The sequence below is a fragment of the Orussus abietinus genome, unplaced genomic scaffold, assembly GCF_000612105.2.
Source record: "Orussus abietinus isolate OABI.00-Male unplaced genomic scaffold, Oabi_2.0 scaffold9, whole genome shotgun sequence".
In the NCBI taxonomy this organism is placed as follows: Eukaryota; Metazoa; Arthropoda; class Insecta; order Hymenoptera; family Orussidae; genus Orussus; species Orussus abietinus.
The window spans coordinates 708,513-731,192 of NW_019396004.1; the positions used below are offsets into that span (position 1 = coordinate 708,513).

At 56.4% G+C, this 22,680-nt stretch overlaps 1 protein-coding gene across 1 annotated transcript in view; it reads left to right on the top strand.

Moving 5' to 3' along the window:
- Window positions 1–6,517: 6,517 nt before the first annotated feature.
- LOC105700755 overlaps window positions 6,518–22,680 on the top strand; it is a 29,984-nt gene continuing 13,821 nt past the window's right edge. The window contains exons 1-2 of the mRNA XM_023434333.1: window positions 6,518–6,594; window positions 7,482–7,647. Coding sequence (XP_023290101.1) covers window positions 6,518–6,594; window positions 7,482–7,647 — 243 coding nt within the window. The remainder of the gene's footprint in view (window positions 6,595–7,481; window positions 7,648–22,680) is intronic.

The window sequence follows — 22,680 nt, forward strand, 5'->3', positions numbered from 1 at the left end:
AATGAACGCGTTTCCTCGCGGAGGGTGCGCAACAGCTCCGGACGCGTCCCGGACGGCTCGGGTGGATTTTCGAAACGAGGCCGTCGACCAATTTTGCCGCGAACAATCGTTTTTAATCGCGCGACCGGGCCGCGGGAGGGGGCGCGTAATTCAATGCCCCGTGTAATCTCGGATCGACGAGGACGGGCGCAATTTAAACTCTCATTAAAGGCTTTACGATCGCGGTTAAGTCCTGCCAAAGGCTCGGCACTTGCCGTGGCGGTAATTCATTGTCCGCTGACAGCATCCGTTGCGAGCCGGAAATTATTTCGCTTCTTAGTCGAAGATCCCTCCGGGCTTTGGGCCCGATCGATGCGGCAATTGCCGCGAGACGCAACGCGGTTAAACATCCCCGGGGGAGGCGGAATTACGTTCCTACTCCCTTTTTTTAGCTCTCAATTGCGCCACTAGGGTCGAAAAATTGACTAATTACCGCTCGGTTAGTTCCTCCCGGCGCGGCTTAATGCCGTTTCGGCCGCACAATGGCGGTCCAGATTGCATGTAAATTGTTCCGGCTCGAGGAGTTTACGCGTTTAATCGCGTAATGCAATTCCGGAAAGCCTGCCGCGAGGTGCATTTCGGATCCGCTGGGTGCACCACCTCTGGGGTGGTTTTTCGCAATTTCGGGGGTCTCCCGCGAGAGCTTTCGACGAGATTCCCCGGCATCGGTCTCTTTTTTCGGCCACTTGAAGGAACGGCGGAATATTATATACAATATATTTACTTGGACGCGTACAAGCGCGCCTCGGTATTCGTGTGCATCCCATCCGAGCTTTTTGAGACCCGCCGAGAGGTCGGCTCCGCCCCGACGCAAGCTCTCGGAAATATCGCGGGAAATACTCGTGCCGCCATTGCGAGGGCGGTATATTACATTACCGCTTTACCCGACGTCGCCGACATGGCCGGGAAAGTTTGCCGAAGGAAGCGGTATTCGTTACAGCTTCCATCTCCTGTTTTTCCGAGACGCACCCCCCGGAGGAAGGAACAGAAAGAACGATAATAAATGCATCCCCCAAGGGGCGTCTTCTCGGTTGCTACGTCCTCTCGGCGACTCCCCGTAAATCAGCGTTATTGTCCTGGGGGAAAATTCGAGGAAATCAAAGGAAGATCGATGTAAATCCAAGGATTAAGACTCGTCCTGAAATTTTCTCACCGTTTCGAGGAAGGTAAAAGAAAAGGGGTGCGTGGGGGATTTTTTTTTCTTTTTTTTTCTTATCTTTGGAGGACATCCTCGCTCTTCGTTAGGAGAAACGTTCCCGTAAGATCGACCTTAACGAGGTCGGCGGAGACGCTAGAAAAGGCGCGAGTTCCCTTTCAAGCCGGCGTCGGGATGCTCCGATGAGGACATTCGCTACGGAAGTGCGACGACCTCCCTCTGGGCTAAATGCGGTAAATTGCAGTATGCAAGTCGTAATTGCAGGATGCATCGGGGTGAAGTCGGGCACATTTTCTGCAGTGGCTCTCCCCTGTCACCTGTGCTCGATAGGGGTGGAAACGACTCTTTGAAAGTGCGACGTGAATTTCTTTTCCCTTTTTTTTTTTTCTACTACGGGTTGGAAGGCGTTCCTGGTGATTTTTTCGTTGCATCGCAATTGGGGTGGCCAGCGTTGAATTTGGCGCCTCTCGTTAATTCTTCGGTCCGCTGCAGGTCGGCGTTAACGAGGTGCGCACACGGGGTGCCGGGCTTATGAATAATGATTTCGAGCCGAGCTAATTGTCAACCATACCGGGAGGACTAACTACTGAGTGTAATTACGGGGGACGTCCTGGCGGAAGAGCCGTGCGGGGGTGCGCCGAAATCTGTCCGAGAACATGTCGAGGCCGACTCGAGTGATCCATAATTAGTAATTAGGCACGTTTGGGAGGATCTAGGAGGTCTGCTAGGACATATCCGGAGATCGATCGGCAACGAATTAATTTTCAGCCCGTTCGACGTCGGTGGAGTCGTCCTTCGGAGGTTCAATTTGGTCCTTTGGGTGTTGCAGCTTCTCGATGTCGAATCGCACTCGGGAGAAGAGGGAGCCGTGCTCTTCGGGGTCCTGGAGATTGGTCCTTCCAGCGGGACCGGGCAGATGGAAGTGATCGCCAGGATCTTCAGAAAGGAGCCGAGGATCCCTCCCCGACCTGGGTCCGTCTCGACTTCAGGGTGATCCGGGAAAATCCTAGAACACTCGCAGGGGGTCCATGAGTCCAGGCCCACCCTGGAGGGTTCCCCAACCTCGATGGTCCAATTTGTTGGGAACTCGAGCAGGGACCCCGAAGTCCATCTCTCAGAAATGGAGGCTCCGATGGTGCCCACGGTCGCTGCGGCGATTAGGGGCACTGCCAGCATCCCGACAGGATCCTCTTCGGCATTGCCAGGACCTCCGGCCACCAGCACTCCCAGGCCTGACCATCACCATCACGTCTACAATGCCACCGGGTATCTGGGCGAACACGAGGAGTTCGATTACAGTGAGTGAAGCTCTGATTTCCCTAAATTTTGCCTCGTTGCGTGGGAAAGAAATTTTCTGGGGGAAGAAAATTTACTAAGGGGGAAAAATTCATGTCAACGAAATTTTCGAGGAATTTGTTTTATTTTTTCTCAATTTCTAAATCCTCCACGCCTTGGAGAACGGCGCGGTACGTGGTACCAGGTCCTTGCTACTCTCGGCAACCGCGAGCTAAATCGGATTCCCCTCACCCTCTATCTGGATGGGTGGCATCGCACGCCGGATAAGCCATCTTACCTTCCCTGCCGGTCGACCTTTGATCCGTGAGGACGATGCAGCCTCCAACGGGATTCCAATATCCTCCATCTTGGCCTTTGTCCTTAGACCGGGTGTCTGCAAGGCTCCTGCCAAGCCTGAACGCCCTCGGGCCATTTTGCGCTAAACGGTGAAACGTTTCCCTTCAAGGTGTCATCCCATGGTCGAATTGTAGGTTTCGATGGGGTAGGTGGTCCCTAGGGAGGTGGAAAAATTCCCTAGTTCCCTGTGCAACGGTGGAATGCCTTTCACATAGGAAGGGGGAATTCTTGCCAGCCAGGGCGAAGACAGATATGGGATGGTGGAACGGGGTGACACCTTCCGCTCGAGGAACCGTAAACGTCGAGCACCAAGTGTGTAACCTGGATGCAGGAGTGCATCGATATTTACGAGACGACTGCAGTGCTCCGCTCGGTTACTACCTGGAGGTCCTTTGGCATTCGGAAACTCTGCTTTCCTACTATCAGCGAGGTCTCCTTTGTGAGGACCCATTGACCCTCCTGCAGAGGTCGGGTCTCATGAGGTCCTGGGGCCGATCTGCATGAATCCTGGACGCTGATCGCACGCACTTCGTTTGCTGATAAAGAAAAAAAAAAAAAATTGGGGGATCCTGGTTGTAGGGACTATTGCATCTCAAGACCGTGGAAGGATACCTTGAAGAGAGATGTCGTGTTCAGCGATTCCTGGGGCATGAGCGTTTTCAAGATCCTTTGGATCTCCACTTGCGCCTTCCTGGCGGAATTCGCGCCCATCTTCTTCAGCTGACGTGCCACGTTCACGGCAAAAAGATCGAATCGATCGTTCTCCATGTCCTGGGAGGTGCAGGACGTGTCGCTGACGATGCAATAGGTCAGGCCGGTGCGACAGGACTCGAAACTCGGGTGCTGTTAAATTAATATTATTAATATCAAATGTTGGTTGAATGGTGCGAAAATTTCACCAGGTCGTCGATAGTCTTCCGGATTTCGTAGGATAGTTCGTCCTCGGAGGGAGGTGCGAGCAGACGTTGATCTATCGGGTCCTTCCGAAGAGTTCTCTGCGTTTTTTGGAAATTCTGGAGGAGCTGGTTATTGCTGGACGAGGTCCAGGAGGGGATCGTGGATTCTGCCATTTTGGCCGGGCAATTTGGCAGGCTGGTGACGCATCTCCGAGTCGGAGGATGGCTCCTGGAGTCCTTGGGACTGGGGTCGAAGGACCAGCCAGTTTTGGACCTCCGCCATGATCGGGGGTCATCATCCAGGATTATCCTCTTCGGGTGTCTGTCACGGGTCCTTGCACTCGTGGTAGGCTTCGCTTCCTCTCGGCATAATCCATCTTCGCAGGACTCCTGCATCCCTTCCCCTGAAACGCGTCTTATCAGTCTCGAGGTCCTGGCCCAGGACTTGGGCGAAACTTCACCTCGCAACTCCTCGGCCTCGTGGAAATCCAATTGGGGGTACAGGAAGTCGTGAATTTCGCAGAACCAACCGAGTCGAGGTTCGTGGTAGGATCCTACATCCTGCGCCCTAAGGACCCTCTTCAGCTCCTGGATGTACATCCTGCGCATCTCGCGGATCTTCAGCATCACCTCGACCAGACTGATACCCGGGATGCGGATCCTGTCGTGGATGTCCTTGTACGCCGATCGCCTCATCGCGTCGTCCAGATAGGAAGGATTGTCCTTTTTCCACAGACAGGGGTGCATCCTGTAGAGATGCACCAGCAACCACAGCTTCTCCTCCGTCCATCCGTTCTCGCATCCTTCCTTGCACCTCCGATTCATCTCGTCAGCGAATCCTCGGATCAATTGATCACTTTATTATATTGGGGTATTTTTTATTAGTGTATATTTTGTCAATCGGCATCACTAGGGATTTTTATTATGGTCCTAGGTCTAACCTGGACCCGTGTCGGAGCGAAATTTGGGAACTGCCCTGAAGTGCTCCCGTTTTTGGGATTTACGGTGTTCGTGGGGTGTTAAAAAATTATATTCCAGTCCAGGAAATTCGATGGGAAAGTGGAAAAGGAAACGATGATGGAGGATGCCAATTCATGGAAGTTTTCTCGATTTTCTCACTTTTCGCGGTTTTTATCGCCAGCTCTCCTCCGTGTCTGACGGATGGGCTTAATCGAGTTTTTCCGCATGCGGAGTAAAGTTTATTCGCAACACGGGCGTATATTCCGGGATACGTTACGAGGTAGTATTGGAAACGCATAAAATTGTTGTGCGTTCCTGCTCCTTCCGTATTTTCGTCATCCACTTCGCAGTCCTTTCGGGCGAGCTTTCGGTGGCTCCTAATTCCCTTTTCAATCTCCACAACTGTTCAGGGTGTTTCGGGACTCTCTTCGGCATCCTCGGGAGCTTTTCCTGCGCTTTAATTTAAATCCCACGAGTTCTGATCCTCGCTTTGAAACGAGAATGAGGATTTCTATTTATCCACGATCAATTCCCGAAGCCGATGGAATTTCCATTTGACAAGTTTTGCGCCGGAAGGCATCGCCAGGAAATTGGGGGGCAGGACCTCCGCGTCCGGAATCCGCAGGCGCGCTTCCTCCTTTCCGGGAGTTTCCCGCCAGCGGGATAAGTTTCTCATTCGGGAACTCCATTTTGCGGGCCCGCCGTGTCTCGGAAGACGTTTCCCGTTTCTTCGGGCCCCCCTTCGGGGAGGGGTGGTCAAAAGCGACTCGGGGGCCAAGTTTTACCCCAAAGTTTCCCCAGGAAGCTCGAACTTATTTCCTCGAGGCGCGGCTTGCGGAAACTTCCGGCGTTTCCTTGGATGCACGCATCGGCCCGAGAGAAACGCGCGCGATTTTTCACGACTCCGCGAGCGCCGCTTTATGGCCGGGCCGCCACTTTTATGACGACTAACGCCGTAAACTTGGCATGTAAATTGCGTTAGCTTTGACTGCGACCAGGCAGACCGGGATAATAAGTTGGGGAAGGTTTCGAGGACTCCGGGAAGATGGATCCTCGACTTTTCATTCCCCGTATCGTCCGGCGCTCCGAAACGCGAGCCCCAAATTTGGAGACCGCCATTTCGGACTTTACGGCGAAAATGTCCCGGCGAACCCCCACCCCCGTTGGCCCATTTAAATGGACATCATCGTGCCAGGGACTCGGTCCCAGAGGTTATCAAATCCGGAATAGAGTCCGCCCAGCTGACACAGCCTCTCGGCGGTGCAGCGGGCGAAGTCGCAGGTATGCACGTGTCGGGCATCGGGGCATTTTCGGAAAACTACCGGGGAAACTTGGGCGTTTCGGCCGCGTCGTAACTCTCGGGGATGATATAAATTTAAGCCCCAGCTGGGGGAGTTGACAGCCGCGTTGACAGCTGCGACGTTTCGTTATGACGTTCACCTGTCAACGGCCGAGTGACCTGACGGGGTTTCCAGGGTTTCCACGCCGCCATGTTTTTCCCCCGCGCTTCCCAGGGAGATTCTCATTCTCCGATAACGTCCTGATAATACTTTTCGATCAACGATTCTACTTTACGCCCCTGCCACCGGGTAACCGGATCGCCTCGGCGAAAGGCGAGGCGAAGGGGCTCAGCGCGTTGCGCTGCACAAGTGCAAAAGGAGTTGCCCGGTGTCAGGAGTCAGCCATGACCTGAAATCTCTCTCGTGACATTTTTTCCCGATCCTTGGATACTCTCTCCTGAAAATAAAATTTTTCATGCAATTTCCAGGCTCCGGAGGTGGCTCTTAAAATTAATTCCGGTAATTTTCCAGGCATCCTGGCCGCTTTCTCCGACATGAGGACGGTGGTCCTGGCGTGCATCTGGACGCTGCTGCCGCTGATGGTCGCCCTGGGGATCGCCTTTGCGATTAGGTGAGAGAAAACCTCCCTTCCGTATTTTTTTTTTTTTTCCCTCGAGGTACCAGCTCGGCTTGAGACGCAAGGGCCATTTCGAGACCATCTAGAACGGAGCTCGTCGCTGATCCCGGATCCCGTCACCGGGAAGGTGGCGTTTCCAGGGGTCGGAAAAGACGGAGCGAGGTGGAATGTTTAGTGGCTCCTCGAATGGAAGCAATAAATCCCGAGTCCCTGCCATCCGGGACCCAGGACCGGGACGTCAGCCCGTTGGCGGGATTACAGCGCCGTTAATGAGACCGGAATTTAACGCGCGGGGGTGGCATCTGGCTGCGAGTGCGTTTAAAGTGCAGCCACTTGGAGTGCAACCGAGAGGCGGACAAAGTGGGAAAAGTGAGCTTTTAGGGAGGAAATTACGAGAGCGGCGACCGGGATGGGCCAAAGTTGGGCTCGAAGGGAGCTGCCAACGTTTTTGGGGGTTTCGCGATGGCAATTTTCGAGCTTGAATTTATCTTGAAGGTGGTCGCTGTTTTTGCCACGCAGAGGTCCTTGCCGATGGCTCATGGAGGTCCAAGGGTGCCTGCAGTCTATAATTGCGGCCAGCTGAAATATTGACTTTTGTTGAAATGAAACAGGGTCGGCTGGCAGCGAACTGGACCACCCCGAGCGCTTAGTCCGGACGGTGTAAACGGAATTAGCGCGGTGCTAATTACCGGCACATGCCGATGTCGACGATGTCGGTCTAGTTGGTCTTGCTGGTCCCATTGGCTCCATTGGTCCATTGATCCCCCTGGTCCCGCTTTTATTTTCACCCTTTCTTCTTCCCCCGGAAAGCTGGAAAGGCGGGGAACGCGGAATAGGAACTTCAAGGAGAGTTCTAATAGAAGCTGCGCCTTGCATTCCAGGCACGCCTGGAGGAAATATCGGAACAGACGGAACATCGGGGGAGGACGGTTCTGGTTCCCGAAGGTGCGTCTCAGAGACGTCACGACGGAGTCCCTGGGAAGTCGACAAGGGATGGACGTCGCCTGCAGACAGGAGCCCACCACCCTCGTCCTCTCCGCCCAAGACGTGAGTTTTTATCTTCCTTAATCCTTTAATGGGCATTTGATATCGCTTAGGACATCCCCCAGGGTTTCGGGTCAAGAAGCCCCTCGGGTTCTTCCCCGATTATTCCTATTTGTCGGTACCGCGATTATCGCCATTTTCAGGAACAACCCCTCGGAATTCCTTCCGTCGTCCTCGATTTCTCAGAGGAAAATTCCCGCACGTCGTGCGGAGCTCCCAGGACGCGGAAGAGAGGGTCGTTTCGACGTCGCCAGTGGTACCGGTGCCCCGGAGGAATATTTCATTCGGAAGGGGCGCCGATAAAAGTCGTACACCCTAAAAGCGGCGATAAAGCCGAGAGCCTCGCAAGTAGCGCCGCAGTAAGGGCTGTATAAAACCGCGGTTTACTCCCGGGTCCCCGAAAAAAGGACGACCGGATTTCTCCTGGCAGGACTCTTTGTGTCGAGGGAGGTAGTCAGCCGTTTGCAGCAAGGAGAGCTCTCGTCCTCGGTCCGCCGGTCGCTGCCGGCACTTAATTCGACTAATTAATTTAGAACCGCGACTATTTAGTCCCGCACCCCGCGTACCGAGTGTCATTTAATTGCGCGTTCAATTCCTGGAGTGCACTCCCCAGGATGCTCCTCCGGGTGCACGAGCCATCGCGCGAGGGTGCATGTGCAACAGGCCACTCGTGTGTCCGACGCCTCTGCGGATGCATTTGCATCTATCGACGTGGATATTGCTGGAAAAGTATAGAAACGTGAATTTATACTTAGCGGAGACAGGGTGACCAGGGAAGGAAACGCGACACGGGGTCATACGACTTGAAAATTCAGGAATCTTCCAGCGAACGATTTTCCAGCGTTCCCGAACCTGGGAAATTGTTTATTTATCCAGATCTGTGCTGAAAAAAAAATGTATAGACAATAGGGACCGGGGAGGATTTTTTTTTGGGGAGGAACTATGGTGTTGATGGGGGTGCCAGTCAGTCAGGATCAGGCTAGGGAATATCTCGCCGGTTTCGAGTGGCAAGTTCGACGCGGCAGTATCGCAAATTGAACAAGGCGTCCCCCGGGGGAGGAAGGCACGGGTTTATCCGGGGATAAAGGGGGATGAAGAGACACGAGCGAAAAAGTTTGTCGAGGCGATCGGCGCCGGCGCGCGGCTACAAGGTTCCTCCATTACTCCAGAATTTTCGGGGATTTCCGCGAGGGCGCCAGACGGGATCAGCCTCTGGATCCAGAGTATAGTGCATCGAATGCACCCGGGGAAAAAACTTGAGACCTTGTATTCGTGGACAGGGGCTGGGAGAATCGAAAATTTAGACCGATCTCGGCAGAGTGGAGCCTGGGTTAAAAATCGCTGCCCGACCTCGATACCGGAGATGATCCTCGGAGTCTCCTAGAGTCCATTTCCAGGATTTTGGGGGATGATCGATTCCGGGAACCGGGAAATTTTCCAGGAATTTAGGCGCGTCGGTGGGACCAATTTTCGGGGTTGTCCTAGGTCGCGCATGGAATATGCATCGAGTTTCGCCGGGGTGGGGTTAATCCGCGAAATCGCGGTTAATCCGGGAACAGGTGGCTTCCCGAAGGATCTCTGGCACGGCTTCGCATCCTCGGTAAAAGCCTGCCTCGGGATAAACTGGGTTTCCACCGGCAGAATCTCGGAAACGCGACTAGGCCAGTTTTGAAGTGGCTCCCGAAGGAAGCTGGAAATCCGCCGAAGGATCCGGGAGGACTCGACTCCCTAGGGATCCCGGAGCGTCCCGAGGGCGCGGCGCCGCGAATCGATACGCGAGCCCTCCTCCAAATTAAGAACTTCCGGGGAGCTTGAAAGTTTGCCGGCGAGGAGGTTCTCTGGGGGAAAAGGACGGCTCGAAAGTCCGCCGCGATCGCCCGGAGTTATCCCCCGGGAACCCCCCGACGAGGATCTCCAGGAGAGCGGAATTTGCCCGCGTAATTTCCGCCTAGGGGATGATGACGCGAGGATTTTCTGAAAATCCGGGAAATTAGACTCTCGCGGTCCTGGTCCCGGCAAATCACGGTTTCCCTTCTGTTATGGAAATCCCGGACGTCCCGGTCGCGACTTGCCGCGGTTTCCGCGGCGGAATTGCCGCGCTCCTTTCTCGCATTCCGCCCCGCAGGACCGCAAGTCCTGTCGCTTCATGGGCGGCCCGGACGTGCGGACTCAGCATCCAGCCTTCATCCCTGGACCGAGATCCCGTCGTTATCCTACGGGAGCTGCTCCCACTTACCCGGAATAGCTCACCAGGATTTTTGGGGAAAATCGCGGAAACCGCTCTTCCGGTCCGTCCCGTCAAGGTTCTGCGGTCAGGATTCCGGGAGCGGAATATTCCGCGAGATTTCAACGCGAGCCCTTTGACTCCAATCTCGAGTTAATGACGCACCTCCCAAAATTGGGTGCACGACCACCTGAATTAAATATACAAATATACGGAGGAGCCATTAATTAATAATTTATAAAATATATAAAATCCAGGCCCGGAGGTCCGACCGATCGACGGAGGGAAAGAAGGGAATAATGAAGCCACGTTAATATACAATAACGCCGTGAACCATTGTTGCGGCGAGCTATGGAAACGCGGTCTGCGTTGCAGGTGCGGGGCGAGAACGGCGGCCATTTTGGATCGATGCCAGGGAGGGCCCGAGCCACCTTGCCGACGAACCGCTGCAATTTTTCCTCTCGAATATGGACTAAATCTCGACTCGCGATGGATTTCGATTTTTCCCGACCGACCTTTCGCCACTTCGTGGCTAATCTTAGAGAATTCGCGCATATCGAAAGGGCGGATGGGGGGGTCGCGGGGGCCCGATGCACGAGAGGCCGATGCACTCGCTGCAGGCCCGCGGAAGAGCCAGACATCTCGCGTGGACTTGTAACTTTTTTTCCGCCGCCATTTGGCCGCTCCTCTCTCGGACGGGCCCTCGACGGAGAGGAGAAGAGAGGCCCAGGGAGTGCACGCGACTTCTGGAGAAGAGGGACTCCTGGGGGGGAGGAGGACGTCGATAAAACGTAGGAGAAGGAAAGCAAGAGTGGTTTCGAGGAATCGGGCACCGCTCGCGTCATGTGCCATTCGCGAGGGCCTTGTTGGGCCCCGATCGTTGCCTTCGGGCGAAGCGTCGAGGGGCCCATTCCGACGAAATCCGCAGAAGTATTTATTTTTCACGTTCCCATGGAAATTCTCCACGATTCATTGTCAGTGGAGAATAGCATCCGTGGCCATCGTCCTGGGAGGGCTGGGTCCATCGGGCCCTTTTCCTGGGCCCTATCCGGGATCGTCCGATGTCGTCCAATGTCATCCGGCATCTGGATGGCGAAATTTCTTTGGGACCCGAGGAAACCCCGGAAAGGGCCGTAAAGCGGTTCTTTGGGCCCGAAGTCACCGACCGCCGCGGTGGGCCCCGAAGGAGGGGCCGGAAGTGGAGGTGGCCCGTGACCGCTGTTACGGTTACAGTTACGTCCGCGACGGAATATCGGGCCTCGGCGAGGCTAATGCGTTCCTTTTGCCCGTTTTCTCCCTTTCTTTTGCGATCCGGCCGCTGCGAGGCGCGCGAGGGGCCCGTCTTCCGCGGGGCCATTAAATCGACGACGACGGCCCTGCCAGGACGAAGGAACGCCCGAGGAACGATGAGAAGGGCCTCCTCGGATAAATTATACGTCAGGGAGCGAGGGGCCCTTGTTTTTCTAGGCTTGGAATTAAAAGGGGGCCCAGATTTATGTCTAGATTTAACGGCGATCTCGCGGTGCCTCTCTCTTTCTCCTTCTTCTCCCTTTTCTCGCCGTTTATCCTCCCGCTCGGCCAGAAGAGGCTTAAGGGTCCTTTCCTTCGGGAATCTTCGAAACTCGGAAACGCGACTTTGTCGGAAGGGTGGTTATGTGGTATTTTTTTTTATGGGCTCTTATTTCTTAACTCCTCGCCTCGGTGGCCAGTTAATCGCGTCGTTCGGGAACGGGAAGTTAACTCCCAAGACCGTCGGTTAACTTACCCACGATAAACCGGGTCAGGATCTAGGAGGTGCCGAGGAAATTCCATTAGCACTATCGGATGATCCCGCGGGAGTGCCGAAGATCCTGCAGGGTTCCGAGGCATTAGTCTCGGCGGTATGGTAACCAAACGACAGGATTCTCGGATCCTGGCTTGGATCCTGCCTCGATTTCGCCGTTACGATCTCTGTACTTCCTGTGGAGTGTCCTGCGAGATTAAGGACCATGCCGGCCAGTCGCGCCTTCTCGCAGGACGAACTCCTGATGGTCCTGGTTTCGTTTTGACGATCCCTTTGGAAACCGATCTAGGAAACCCTCGTTTTTAGCCCCGCGGATTAAATACCCTTCTCGATTTAATCTAACTCGAGCTAACCTAATCTAATCCAAAGTACCGCCGGGTGAAATTACACGTCCTAGGAGGAACAACTTCGGTCCGTGCTTACGAAAGCGCCCTTTATTCTGCCGTGTAAACGGATTACGGACGAAACTGCAATCGCCGGAACGAATCTTTACGGGGCGTTTCCTCGAATATCTCATCTCGACGGATGGAAACTCGGGGACGGAAGCGCTGAAGAAGGAAAAGTCGAGGCTAAGAAGAAGCACGGAGACGAAGGCGACGGGAGTTTAATGGCGGAAGTTTCCAGGAGGGTAGGAAGAAAAGAGACGCACTCTCGATACGGGGAAGTGTCGTAATCGGCGGAAACGGCCGAGAGGAGGAAGATTTCCGGGAGGAGCCTTTTGATTAAACGGTTTAAATTAATCGGTCGCCTTTAATCGTCGTTTTTAGCGATTCGCTGGGGTGGGAGTCGCGATTCGGTCCATCACTGCCTAAACGAGTTGACAAAAATCCTGAAAATCGCGAAAATCATGAAAATCGCGAAAACGATGGAGTTCTTCATCTCGGATGACGAAAAACTGTCCGGGGGAGAAAAGGGTCCACTCTTTATAGCGCGATTCCAAGGTCTGTCGAGATTAACGAATGGCGGCCCTCTGCAGAGATTTTCACATTGAAATTTCGAAGGCGGGGAACCGGCGAGCCCCGTGGAAACAATCGTCGAGGCCCGTTCCGTGTAGCAGGGCCATGAAATACGAGCCTCTCCGGCGCGCGATACGTTAAACGAGGGGCGGTCGTCGATCCCCAGGACTCGCATTCGCGTGGGCCTCCTCTCTTTTTAATCTTTACGAGCCGCGGGTGTCAAAGAGCGCGCCGGTTTACGAGTCCTCGGGAATTTCACCGGGGAAAACGGGGAACTAACGAGGACCTCTTCGGCGCCCTCGGCGGCGAGGAGCGAGCCGCGACTTTCGGCAGGACGAGATTGAGGAATTACTTGGGAAACTTCGGGTCGCCCTCGAGATGGTTTCCCAAACTCTCAAGAGTGACCCGGGGATCGCTTCCTGAGAATTCCGAAGCGACCTTAGAGGGAGTCCTGGCGAGGCCGCTGAATATTCAGGATCTACAGGACACCCGATGTATCCGCGGGTTCCCTCGCGGAGGTACCACCCGCGGTAAGCCGTTAGATATCGTTTTTCCACTTTATCGCGGCCGTTAAGGTGCCCCGCTGCACCGGGGCAATTTTTATCGTTTTTACGTCCTTTCCGATGGGCCTAGTCGGTGTTCCAGAGGGAGAGGGTGGTCAGCGATTACGCGATCCTGGAACGACTTGCCGCGCTGAGCCAGTACTTGGGTAAAGGGTTATCGCGATGAACAAAATCGGGAAACGATTGGGGATCTAGTGGTTTTTCCGGTGTATATTTTTAAATTCTGCAGTAAGGTAAATCGAGGACGAGGAACGACTCGTACGATGGAGCAAGAGGGAAAGCCTCTCGGCTTAAAGGCCGGTTTTAAGGGACGCGTTAACGCCGATTGCGCGAGCGTCGCCGCGGGAAGGAACTCGCCTTTGTGGAACGGTGCGTGACGTCGTAACCGCGAGGGCATAATGGCCGCTATACCGAAATCACCTTAGCCGGGCCCACAGGATTGGGTAACAGGAGACGCGGCAGATGCTACGGATTCTGGCGGCCCGGGGTCGGCCATCTTGCCGATGTCGAAAGCGAGTTCCCTGGGGTGTGGAGAGCGAGGGGCCGTGGCACCTCCCCGGACCGTTTTCGAAATGACGTATGGAAAAAATCGGAGAAAATTAGGAACCATCCTTCCGCCCCATTCAGGGGGACCAATCGGGACCGGAGGTCCTGGAGACCATGAAATTCAAAGAACGAAGAACGTGGGCGTCGTTCTCTCCTTTCGGATCGCCATCGATCGCTCAAAATGACGGTCGACCCCTCTTGGGCCGATTAAACCCGACGTAAGCTCGTTAACCCAGTTAAAACCCACTGAACATCAACGCGAGATCCGGCACGGAGACGGGTATCCTTGGAGGGTGCCCCAAGGAAGTGCAAGCTGCATCGAGGTCGGTCGCCGAGGTCGGGAAAAGCTCGTTACTCTCGATTTCCACCCCGACGCGGTATTCGTTGGATACGGTATCGGTGCCCCCGGGTGTCGGGGGTGCCCCCGATCAGGGGAAACTATTAACCAGAAAATTACACGGCGAAACTACTTCCGCCGCCGGCTCGGTGCACTTCCCTCCCCTGATTGCAACGATAATCCCGCGGCGGCGGAAGGGCCGAAATATCGCCGAGCTTGCGTTTAATCCGGCGAGTCGGGTTATACCGGTCGAAACGCGGTATAAACGCAACTATATTTTTCCCGTATAGCACTCGGAGCCCGCCCCTGGGTAATGCACTCGCTCGGTGCATCCAATAACGGCACGTAGGGCACCGACTAGCTGCACCGTCGACGGGGCAACGAAACATCGAAATTACGAGGGGTTCCTCGCCCTCCCCTGAAATTTCCCCCAGATTTAGGAAAATGGACGGGACTGTGACGGGCCTTGTCCAGGAGAGGGACTTTCTAATCTCTCCTCCCTCTAAATGCATTTCCGGATCTCGCGGGCTCGTTTACAGCCGTGTCGGCTCTGAGCCCCTTTATGGCGGGGTCTAATTCGTTGCATCCGACCTGGCCCTTATCCGGCCCTATCCGCGGCGCCGGGGTGGGCGTAATGCTCGTTAAGTACGAGGCGGTGCGTTTACGAGCGCGGCCGAAACGCTCATCGGGCAATAATTGCGATTACCGCTGGATACGCCGTATCCGCGGCCATGAATAGTCATTGGTACATCGGCTGGTGCACCGATGCACCGATGCACCCTCTGGTCGCGACACCTGGAGGGAAGGGGACGATCCTGCCGGTCCGGGTTACCTTTTGGCGCCCGCTGGGTGGCAACCCCTGGGGCATCTCGGACTTTCCGCATCTTGGATCCGAGGACTTGCAGTCGAGAAGTGCATTCCTGACCTTGATTCTCGTTTCTTCGGGGACCTGGGGATCGGGGGCAGTTTCCGACGCCTTCGGGACAACTCGAGCCACGGGGCCCTTCGGAGAGCCCGGACACGTGGACGCCGGAAACGTGGATAACGCCGAGGCGGAGAGAGTATCGTTCACACGTGGGCCAAGGTCCTCGACCCGAGCTGTCGAGTTCACGGCCGTGCACGCACGGCGCACACGCGCGGCCGGGCCGCACCACACGCGACCCGAAATTGCCGCCGATAGACCGGTTATGCGCCCCTAGAACAGCGAGCTGCAAGTCGCCGCATACCGCCGCAGCCGGTTTCGTCGCGGCCCGGTGCATAGAGGCTGCACCGCCGCCTGCGTCTCCGCAAAGACCCCAAAAGGGCCGCACCGTCCACGTGCGAATTTTCCGCGAGCTTCGCCGGACCATTCCGCGGGTCGCAACCCCTCGAAAAAGAGATCGAAGCTGAATTTTCGGGTTTCCGGAATTTTCCAAGGGTTCTCCAGGTTCCGAAAAAATTCCGCACAGATTAGCTCGTTGAGGACATCCCGCTGGAGCTCGACCCTAGGTCCAGGTCGACACTCGGAGGTCGCTACCGCCGGGGTGGTAATTTTTTAAGCGGGACTTTCGACCTCCGCCAAATTGCGGAACGCGAGGCCCTTAATCCGCGGATCAGCGGGGGTCCTTTTTCTTGGTTTTCCTCGGGTTTAATTCGATCCCCCGTGGCACGTAGGCGGGTTTCACCCTGGTCTTGCTATCATCCCGGAGTCGCTTCCAGGGAGATCGGTAATTGGCGGGTACGCGAGGGGAATATCGCGAGCGGCGCGTGCGCGCGGGCCGCGGAGGAACGTGCGTGCGGGGGAGGGTTCCTTTATCCCGAAGGATCGCGGAACGCGCCTCCGGAGGCGCCTTGCCCGAGAGGAACGCCGATGGAATACGGAATGCCCGGCTATACGACAGCCCCAGGGCGGTAGGGCGTTAATAGGGCCCTATTTCGCGTATCCCCTTCCCAGGACTCCGCCGGCAGGATTTCAGGAGAGGCGAGGCTGAACTATTTCCCAATTAATGGCCGGAATTCCGCCCGGTCGACCTTCGCGAGGGGGCACCTCGCGTAAAGACTCCGGACCCTGGACCGCGTCGCGGAAATTCCGAGGCGATGGATCACGCCTACCAACAGGTGCGCCAGGTGGCGATCCCTGTTCTCCAGGGAAGGAGCGAGGAAGGATTCGCCGGAATCCTCCAAAATTTCTGGGAACAGGGTGGTTTAGGTTAGGTTAGGTTGGCTTAGAATAGTTTGGATTTGGTGTAGGTTGGGTTTCCAAGGCCATTCGCGTGGATCCCAGGCGCCGTAAACTGGGGAAGAGCCTTGGTGGTCGATTTTCCTCGAAGGGGAGGCAAGTTACCCGGGAAAATCAGCGGAGGAACCGAGGAAAAAATAACGGCCAGCCGTAGAGCTCGGCGAAACGGCGCCGAGACAATTCACGGCGGCTCCTCGCACTTCCAAGGGGGGGCGATGGAAAAATCGCGGGGGCGGAAAACCGTGGCGCGATATATTCCCGGTGTTACATGGAGCGTCCCGTGCACCGTAAACCGTATACACAGGGTGGGCGATTCCCCGGGGATAATCGATGCGGCCGTTGGGCGGGGGGTGGGCGAACTTCACGCGGAGGGTTTTCCTCGGATAACCGTTATCCACGCCTAAATGCTCTATTTTCGGCCGCTGCCTCGGCCGTGTCCATATTTCAGCCGATAAAGGTAATATAGTGGATTCTCAAGGTACTCCAGGCTCCCGCCGTGTATACATAACCCCTCTCCATGTGCTCCGATTCTTCCTCTTCGCGAGGAACGCTCAAGACCCTTTAGAGGCTGCCAAAGTTATCCCCCGGATCCTTCGGGCACCGTTTCCAAGTTTCTCGAAGAAAGCGTCCACTTCGTTGGATCGTTAAGTGGGATCTTGAGAGATCGACGACACCGGAAGTGGGATGGGAACCAGAGATCGGGGGTCCCTAGGGGGTTCTCTCGGGGGATGAACACCCCGCGCGAGGATGGCCACGGCGATCCCTTCGGAGCGTGCCGGGCACCTGTTCATCCTCAAGGAACCCGTCTCGGGATGAAAAAGGGGAGCGTGGTTGCCACCTCCGGCAGGACCGGGACGCGTTTTGCATAGAATGGCGACATATTGCCTATGTCGCTGCTCCGGGACGTCGGGCAATAGGTCGAAACAAAAGTCCCCATTGTAGCTGCCCAGGCGCATTCGTCTTCTGGCTCCCCGGTCCTTTATTCGTTCCTCCTCCCCTCGCCCTTGTTACCTTTTTTAATGCGTTCCCCGGGGATCGCAGGATAGAGAAAGGGAAGCTCAGGGGCGATGCCAGTCATTTTCTTCCATTTTCCCGGATCGGACCTAGAGGTGGATATCGGTTATTCCTCGCTCCTTTTCGAGGGATCCTTTTTTCCGGAGCCCCTGGGGGTGCGGCGGAGCGGGACTCCCGTTCCCGAGGGTGCCTCTCGGGAGGAGGGAGAGAGCCACGAGAGCGACGGAGACGTTCGATCCCTGTAGAGTTCCGAAACGATGATTTCCATTCGGGCCAGGACCCCTTTGTCCAAGGGGCCATTGTGCCTCGGTGCACGCGGCAAACCGCGTCGGTTTCTCCCGCGGAATTCGCTCGTTCAACGGCCGCGGCGCCGGAAAGCCCCCGGACTCGATTCAGGGGGACGTTCGAGAGTTCCTCGATTTTTTTTTCCCCCGAACTCTCGGGATCGAGCCTCGCAAAAAATTGGAAGGACGGCGGAATCGCCCGCGTCTCGGTTGCGATTGAATTTTCGAGACATTTCGTATGCACTCGCCGACGCGGGAGGTGGGTGGCGGCCGGTGGCGGAGCCGCCCCTGCATACAAATCCAACCCCGGGGGGAATTTCCCCCCGGACCCTCGCGAGCGGAAACGGCCCCGCGGAGTCCCATCCGGTCGCGGATCTGGATCTCGTCGATTCCGCTTGGCCCCTCCTCGCACCTGCACAGGTCGCGGTCACTTCCGGCTCGCCGAAATCGCGCCGCGGGGTTTTCCGGGTTCCTCGGCGGAAACGGGGCTAGGACGCGCCGCGACGCCGCTCGTCTACGTCGGTCCTAGAAGCGGCCGCGATCTACTCAGTGGTGGGGATGCCGGCGCTGTTCTTAAAGGCCCGCGCTTTTTTCAAAGTCCCACGTGACCCCCACTCCGGCGCACCAGTCGGCCGCGCACGCGCCGTCTCCGTCGCTCCTGCGGCGGGTGCATCGGGCCTCGCGCTCTCTCCCACGCGGTGCACTCCCGACTCGCAGCTGACTGCCAGAGGGACGCGAGTCCTGCGCCGACCGTCGAGCCGAGTAGATGGCGCGCACCGGCTGAGCCCCTGCACCCTGCACCCTGCAGGTGCTGCAGGTCCTCCCTTCCGAAAATGAGGTAAAGGGTGGTTTTTCGGTCCCGAGGGGATCTTCTGCGGATCGGTAAGGCGGATCACCCTCGTTTTCGGGAAACGGAGATGCACTCTCGAGTGCATCTCCGCCCTTCTCGCTCTGAATGCGCCGCTCGCCGTGTGCCCCCCACTCCGGGCGCCGCGACGCCGCGCGCGGAGGGGCGCGGACGTTCTAGGTGGCCGGGGCCGAGCTAACCTCGCACTTTCGCATCGCTAGACTCAATTCGTGCCAAGGCTGACCGGGTGCGTTGCCCTCCGTTGCCCTCCCGGCCGCCGTCCCGGCGCCCCCCTCCGCTGCACCCGGCCGCGATGCGACTGCGATCGGGGACCTTAGCCGCGGCTCCGCACCGCGAACACCCCGGACGCCACGCCACGCTTTAATCCTCCACGGCCGATAAATCTATTTCCGAGCGAGCAGTGGCCACCGCCATTTTTAGCCGCGCCGAATTATGCGTTTTCTTGTCCTCGAGAATTCCGACCGTTTCCGCGTGCGATAAGTCTCCGCGTATCGGGCGATAAGGGCCTCCTCGGGCCGCGGTGCAGCGACTCCGCGCGATGCGCGGCTGCGCCGTTTTTTCGCCCTCGATTCAACCCGAGCGCGATAAGACTCCGCGTATCGGATGATAAGAAGCCCTCGGATTTTCTACGATCTCCTCGACCACTGCGGATCGATGGGTCGGATCGACCCGGGAATGCATCTCTGGATGCCAAGATCCGTCGGATGCGACCGTTTCTTCGCCTCTCCGGGAACGTGTCCCTAGGTTCTTGCGCTTTCGTTACTTTTTTCGCGCACTTTGCATACTTCTCTCCCGTGGCTGGAATTCCTGGAGCTTTGAATTTCTTTGCCGTGAGAGGAAAATGCACCGAGCGGTGCGTCGGTCATCCCCGAGTCGACGACGAGCCTTGCATGCACTCTCTTCCTGCTCGTCCCTCTTTTTCTATCTCTCTCGCGGCACAATGAGGGATCATTAGCATGGCCTCACGAAGTCGCATGCAAATCGGCCGGTTGCTTTCAAAATGAAAAGCGACGCGGCGCCCCGAAATAGCGACATTATTTCGTAGTATAATGCGCGGCCGATGCGAAAAATGTCAATGCAATGCCAATGACATGTATTGGGCGCGCCGTGGAGCGATGGAAAAGCACGATTAGTCACCGATCGCGGGAGAAGCCGCGATTCCGCGGCGGGATCGCCGCGAGAAGGGTACGCCGGATCTCCGGCGGTTTCTTTCCGCTCGGCGCACCTCTCGAGGGCGTCTCGCGCGATAATGCCCCCGGAATAATTGGTGCACGCGGTGCATCCGCGTCTCCTCGGAGCTCCAGGACTTCCATTTTCCCTCCATCCGCATCCATTCCACTTCCCACGAGGAACTCCGGGTGCAATTTATCCCCGCCTAGGCGGGGGAGGGGCTGCAATTACGTCGCTGCAGTTAGCCGCTTAAACGACCTTTAAATTCCGCGTTTGCGCGTGCACGCGTGTTGCGGATTACTTTACCTTTTCCCTTTTTTTCCCCCCCTTTTTCTTCTTCTCGACGTTAAATTTCAATCAGAGCCCGTCCCTCGTGGATTTTTTTCCATGCACTTCCGCACTTTGCCCGTGCATACCCGGTGTACATAAACCTCTCTTTTTACTCCTTTACAGAGATTCCGAGATTAATTTGCGAGAGATTACGATTGCACGTTTTTTTTTTTTTTTTCTGTTTAATCGCGAATAGCGATACGGTGGGAGAAATTCCTGGAAGATCCGCGAAATTCCAGGAAATTTCGTGAGATTTCGCAAGTCGAGAATGGCGAGAGTCGGCGAAGATGGCGCCTCTAACTTATGCGAACCGGTTAACGTAAGTGGGTCGTGCACATCCCGCGTGGGAGTCCTTCCATTTCGGCTCGCCGTTTCCTTTCTTCTGCCCGTGGCCCCCTTCGAAAACGCGCGCGGAGATCCGGCCTAATCCTCTTACGGCGCGCAGGAAGGGATTCGCCGGGGGGGAACCAAAATGGCGGCCGCCGCGCCGAAGAGAGAGAGTCGTTCGCCAAAAACCGGCGCTCCTTTCGCGGCCTCCGGAAATGGAGTTTCCCCGGGAACTCGCGACATCCCGGCGCGGTTAGTCCCGACTTGGTCGCTCACCCTGGAAATTTGATTTCCGACCGAGAGACTCTTCGGCTCGACGTTTCCGCCCGGGTCGCGCTCCCCGCCACTTAAGGATGCAAATTTCCGCCAGGGAGACCCCGCGCCCGAGAGACGGCTGGCGATCGGGGGAAATACCCCTGACACCTGGTCCAGGGCGCGAGGACCGATTTTTAGCCCCAACGTTTAATTTTTCATTAGATGGGATGGTGAGTTTATCGCGGATGAATCTTGCGAGCCCCGTTTTTGGGAGATAGATTCGGAAATTGACGTTGAAAAAAGTATTTCATCCCGGTGACATTCGATTCGATATCCTGAACGAGGATAGTGGAGCTTGATTCTGAAAAAAAGTCCGGGACCTTTATCCTGGATTTTAAAGGACGATTTTTCGAGGCACCGCGTCGGGTCCGGAGCTGCGGAGGCAAAAGTCTCGTTCGGTTCTTTGATCATCCTGATCCTTGTCGAGAGGTGAAGTGCAGGAATTCAGAGTGTCGCCGGTGCCGGTCCGTCCATCGGTCCATCGTTCCATCGGTCCATCGGTCCATCGGTCTCCGGTCCTGGGGTGGGTGACCCAAGAGCCGGGTCGTTGCACCCAGGCCCGCTTTCATCCCGCCTCTTCCCGATCCCCCGCCAGCTCCTTCGCCGGGCAGGACCCGGAGAGAGGACCTAACCTCGCTCCTCGTGCCTACTCAACCTACTCAACCCCCAAACCCGGCGAGGGACCGAGAGAAATTATAGTCATTTACCGGCGGCCCCTGGGATAGTGGGTTATTTCGCGGTAGTCGTTCGCCGTTGTAGGCAGGACCCGCCGTTGGGAACCGGGCGAGTCCTGGATGGCGCAAAAAGGGATTTCGGAAGGGACTTCGGGCTCCCAGAGTTTGGCTCCATCAAGGAGACCACCGAAACCCGCGGGACACCTCGGGGACAAAGCGCGGGCCGGAAAGGTCCTGCAAGGATAAACGTTTCCGGGACCCGATGACGGTCGAAGGTCCTTGGACCTCATGAGAAGTCGCTCCGCAGGGTCGCGGTGGTCCAGGACCCGAAGAGCGGGACTCCGCGTCAGAAAGTCCAGAGGGACTCGGAAATGAGGATCCTCGAAGGACGAAGGAGACGAATGCCGAGGGGCCGACGAGTCCTGCGGCACGTACGCGATCCCCGGCAAAAAGGAGCTCCTCTCCCTAGCCAGCTCCCAACCCATGATTACAGTCCTTCGATATTTTATTGCACCTCGGGCGCAGGATGCAAACAGCCTGTTTGGCAGGACCCCGGATCCTCTCCTCGGCCTCTTTTTAGCGGATCCTTCGGGAGCTTCTTTGGGATTCCCATTTTCTCACGAATCGACTACGCAGAGGCGGAAGACCACGTCCTTCCGGGTTCTCCTTTGGTCCCATCGACTCCCATCGGCTCCCATCATCAGGTCCTGAAGTCCTTCCCCTTGGCGTCTCACTCCAGGATCGATTCCGGACCTCGATAGCTCCAAGCTGCCAGTTCCAAGCATCGCGATCGATCTCGCGCCTGTTCCGGCCAAATTCGCTCTCCACCGAAATCTCAACCGAAGCGAAATCGACGCCGACGCGTCTCGGCCCCAAAGGATCCCAATGGAGCCACGGGACGCCGCGACGCCCGGGAGGACGTCGAGGGGAACTCTCTCTCTTTCGAGCCCCTCGATCGACTTCGAAACTCGATAAATCGATTCCAGGAGAGATCACGTTCTAGATGCAGGGGCCTCCTCGGAGGTCTCGGCGGCCGTTCCGCGGCGGGTCCTCCGGGGCGAGGAAATCCGGCGGGAAATTTGCATTTAAGAAAATACCGGGGAAATAATTCATCCCCTGGCCTCGGGGGAAAGCGCCGTTCCTCGTTTTCTCTGTAATTCGGGCCGACTGCTTGCCCTCCCTTTCTCTCCCTCTCTGCATCCCGGACGATGCAGTTGCATTTGCACCTACGGTTCCGTCCTCCCGAGGCCGCGAGGTAATTTCATTCCTCGGCGTTCCGCATAGACGCTCTATTAACTTGTCGTTATTCATCAGACTCTAATACAGATCCTGCATCGTGTTTCACCGACACGAAGGAGCCCCACGTCCCGAGGGAGCACCCTCGTTGTCCCGTTTCCCTAGGAGTCCAGGAGGACCCGGGCGATATT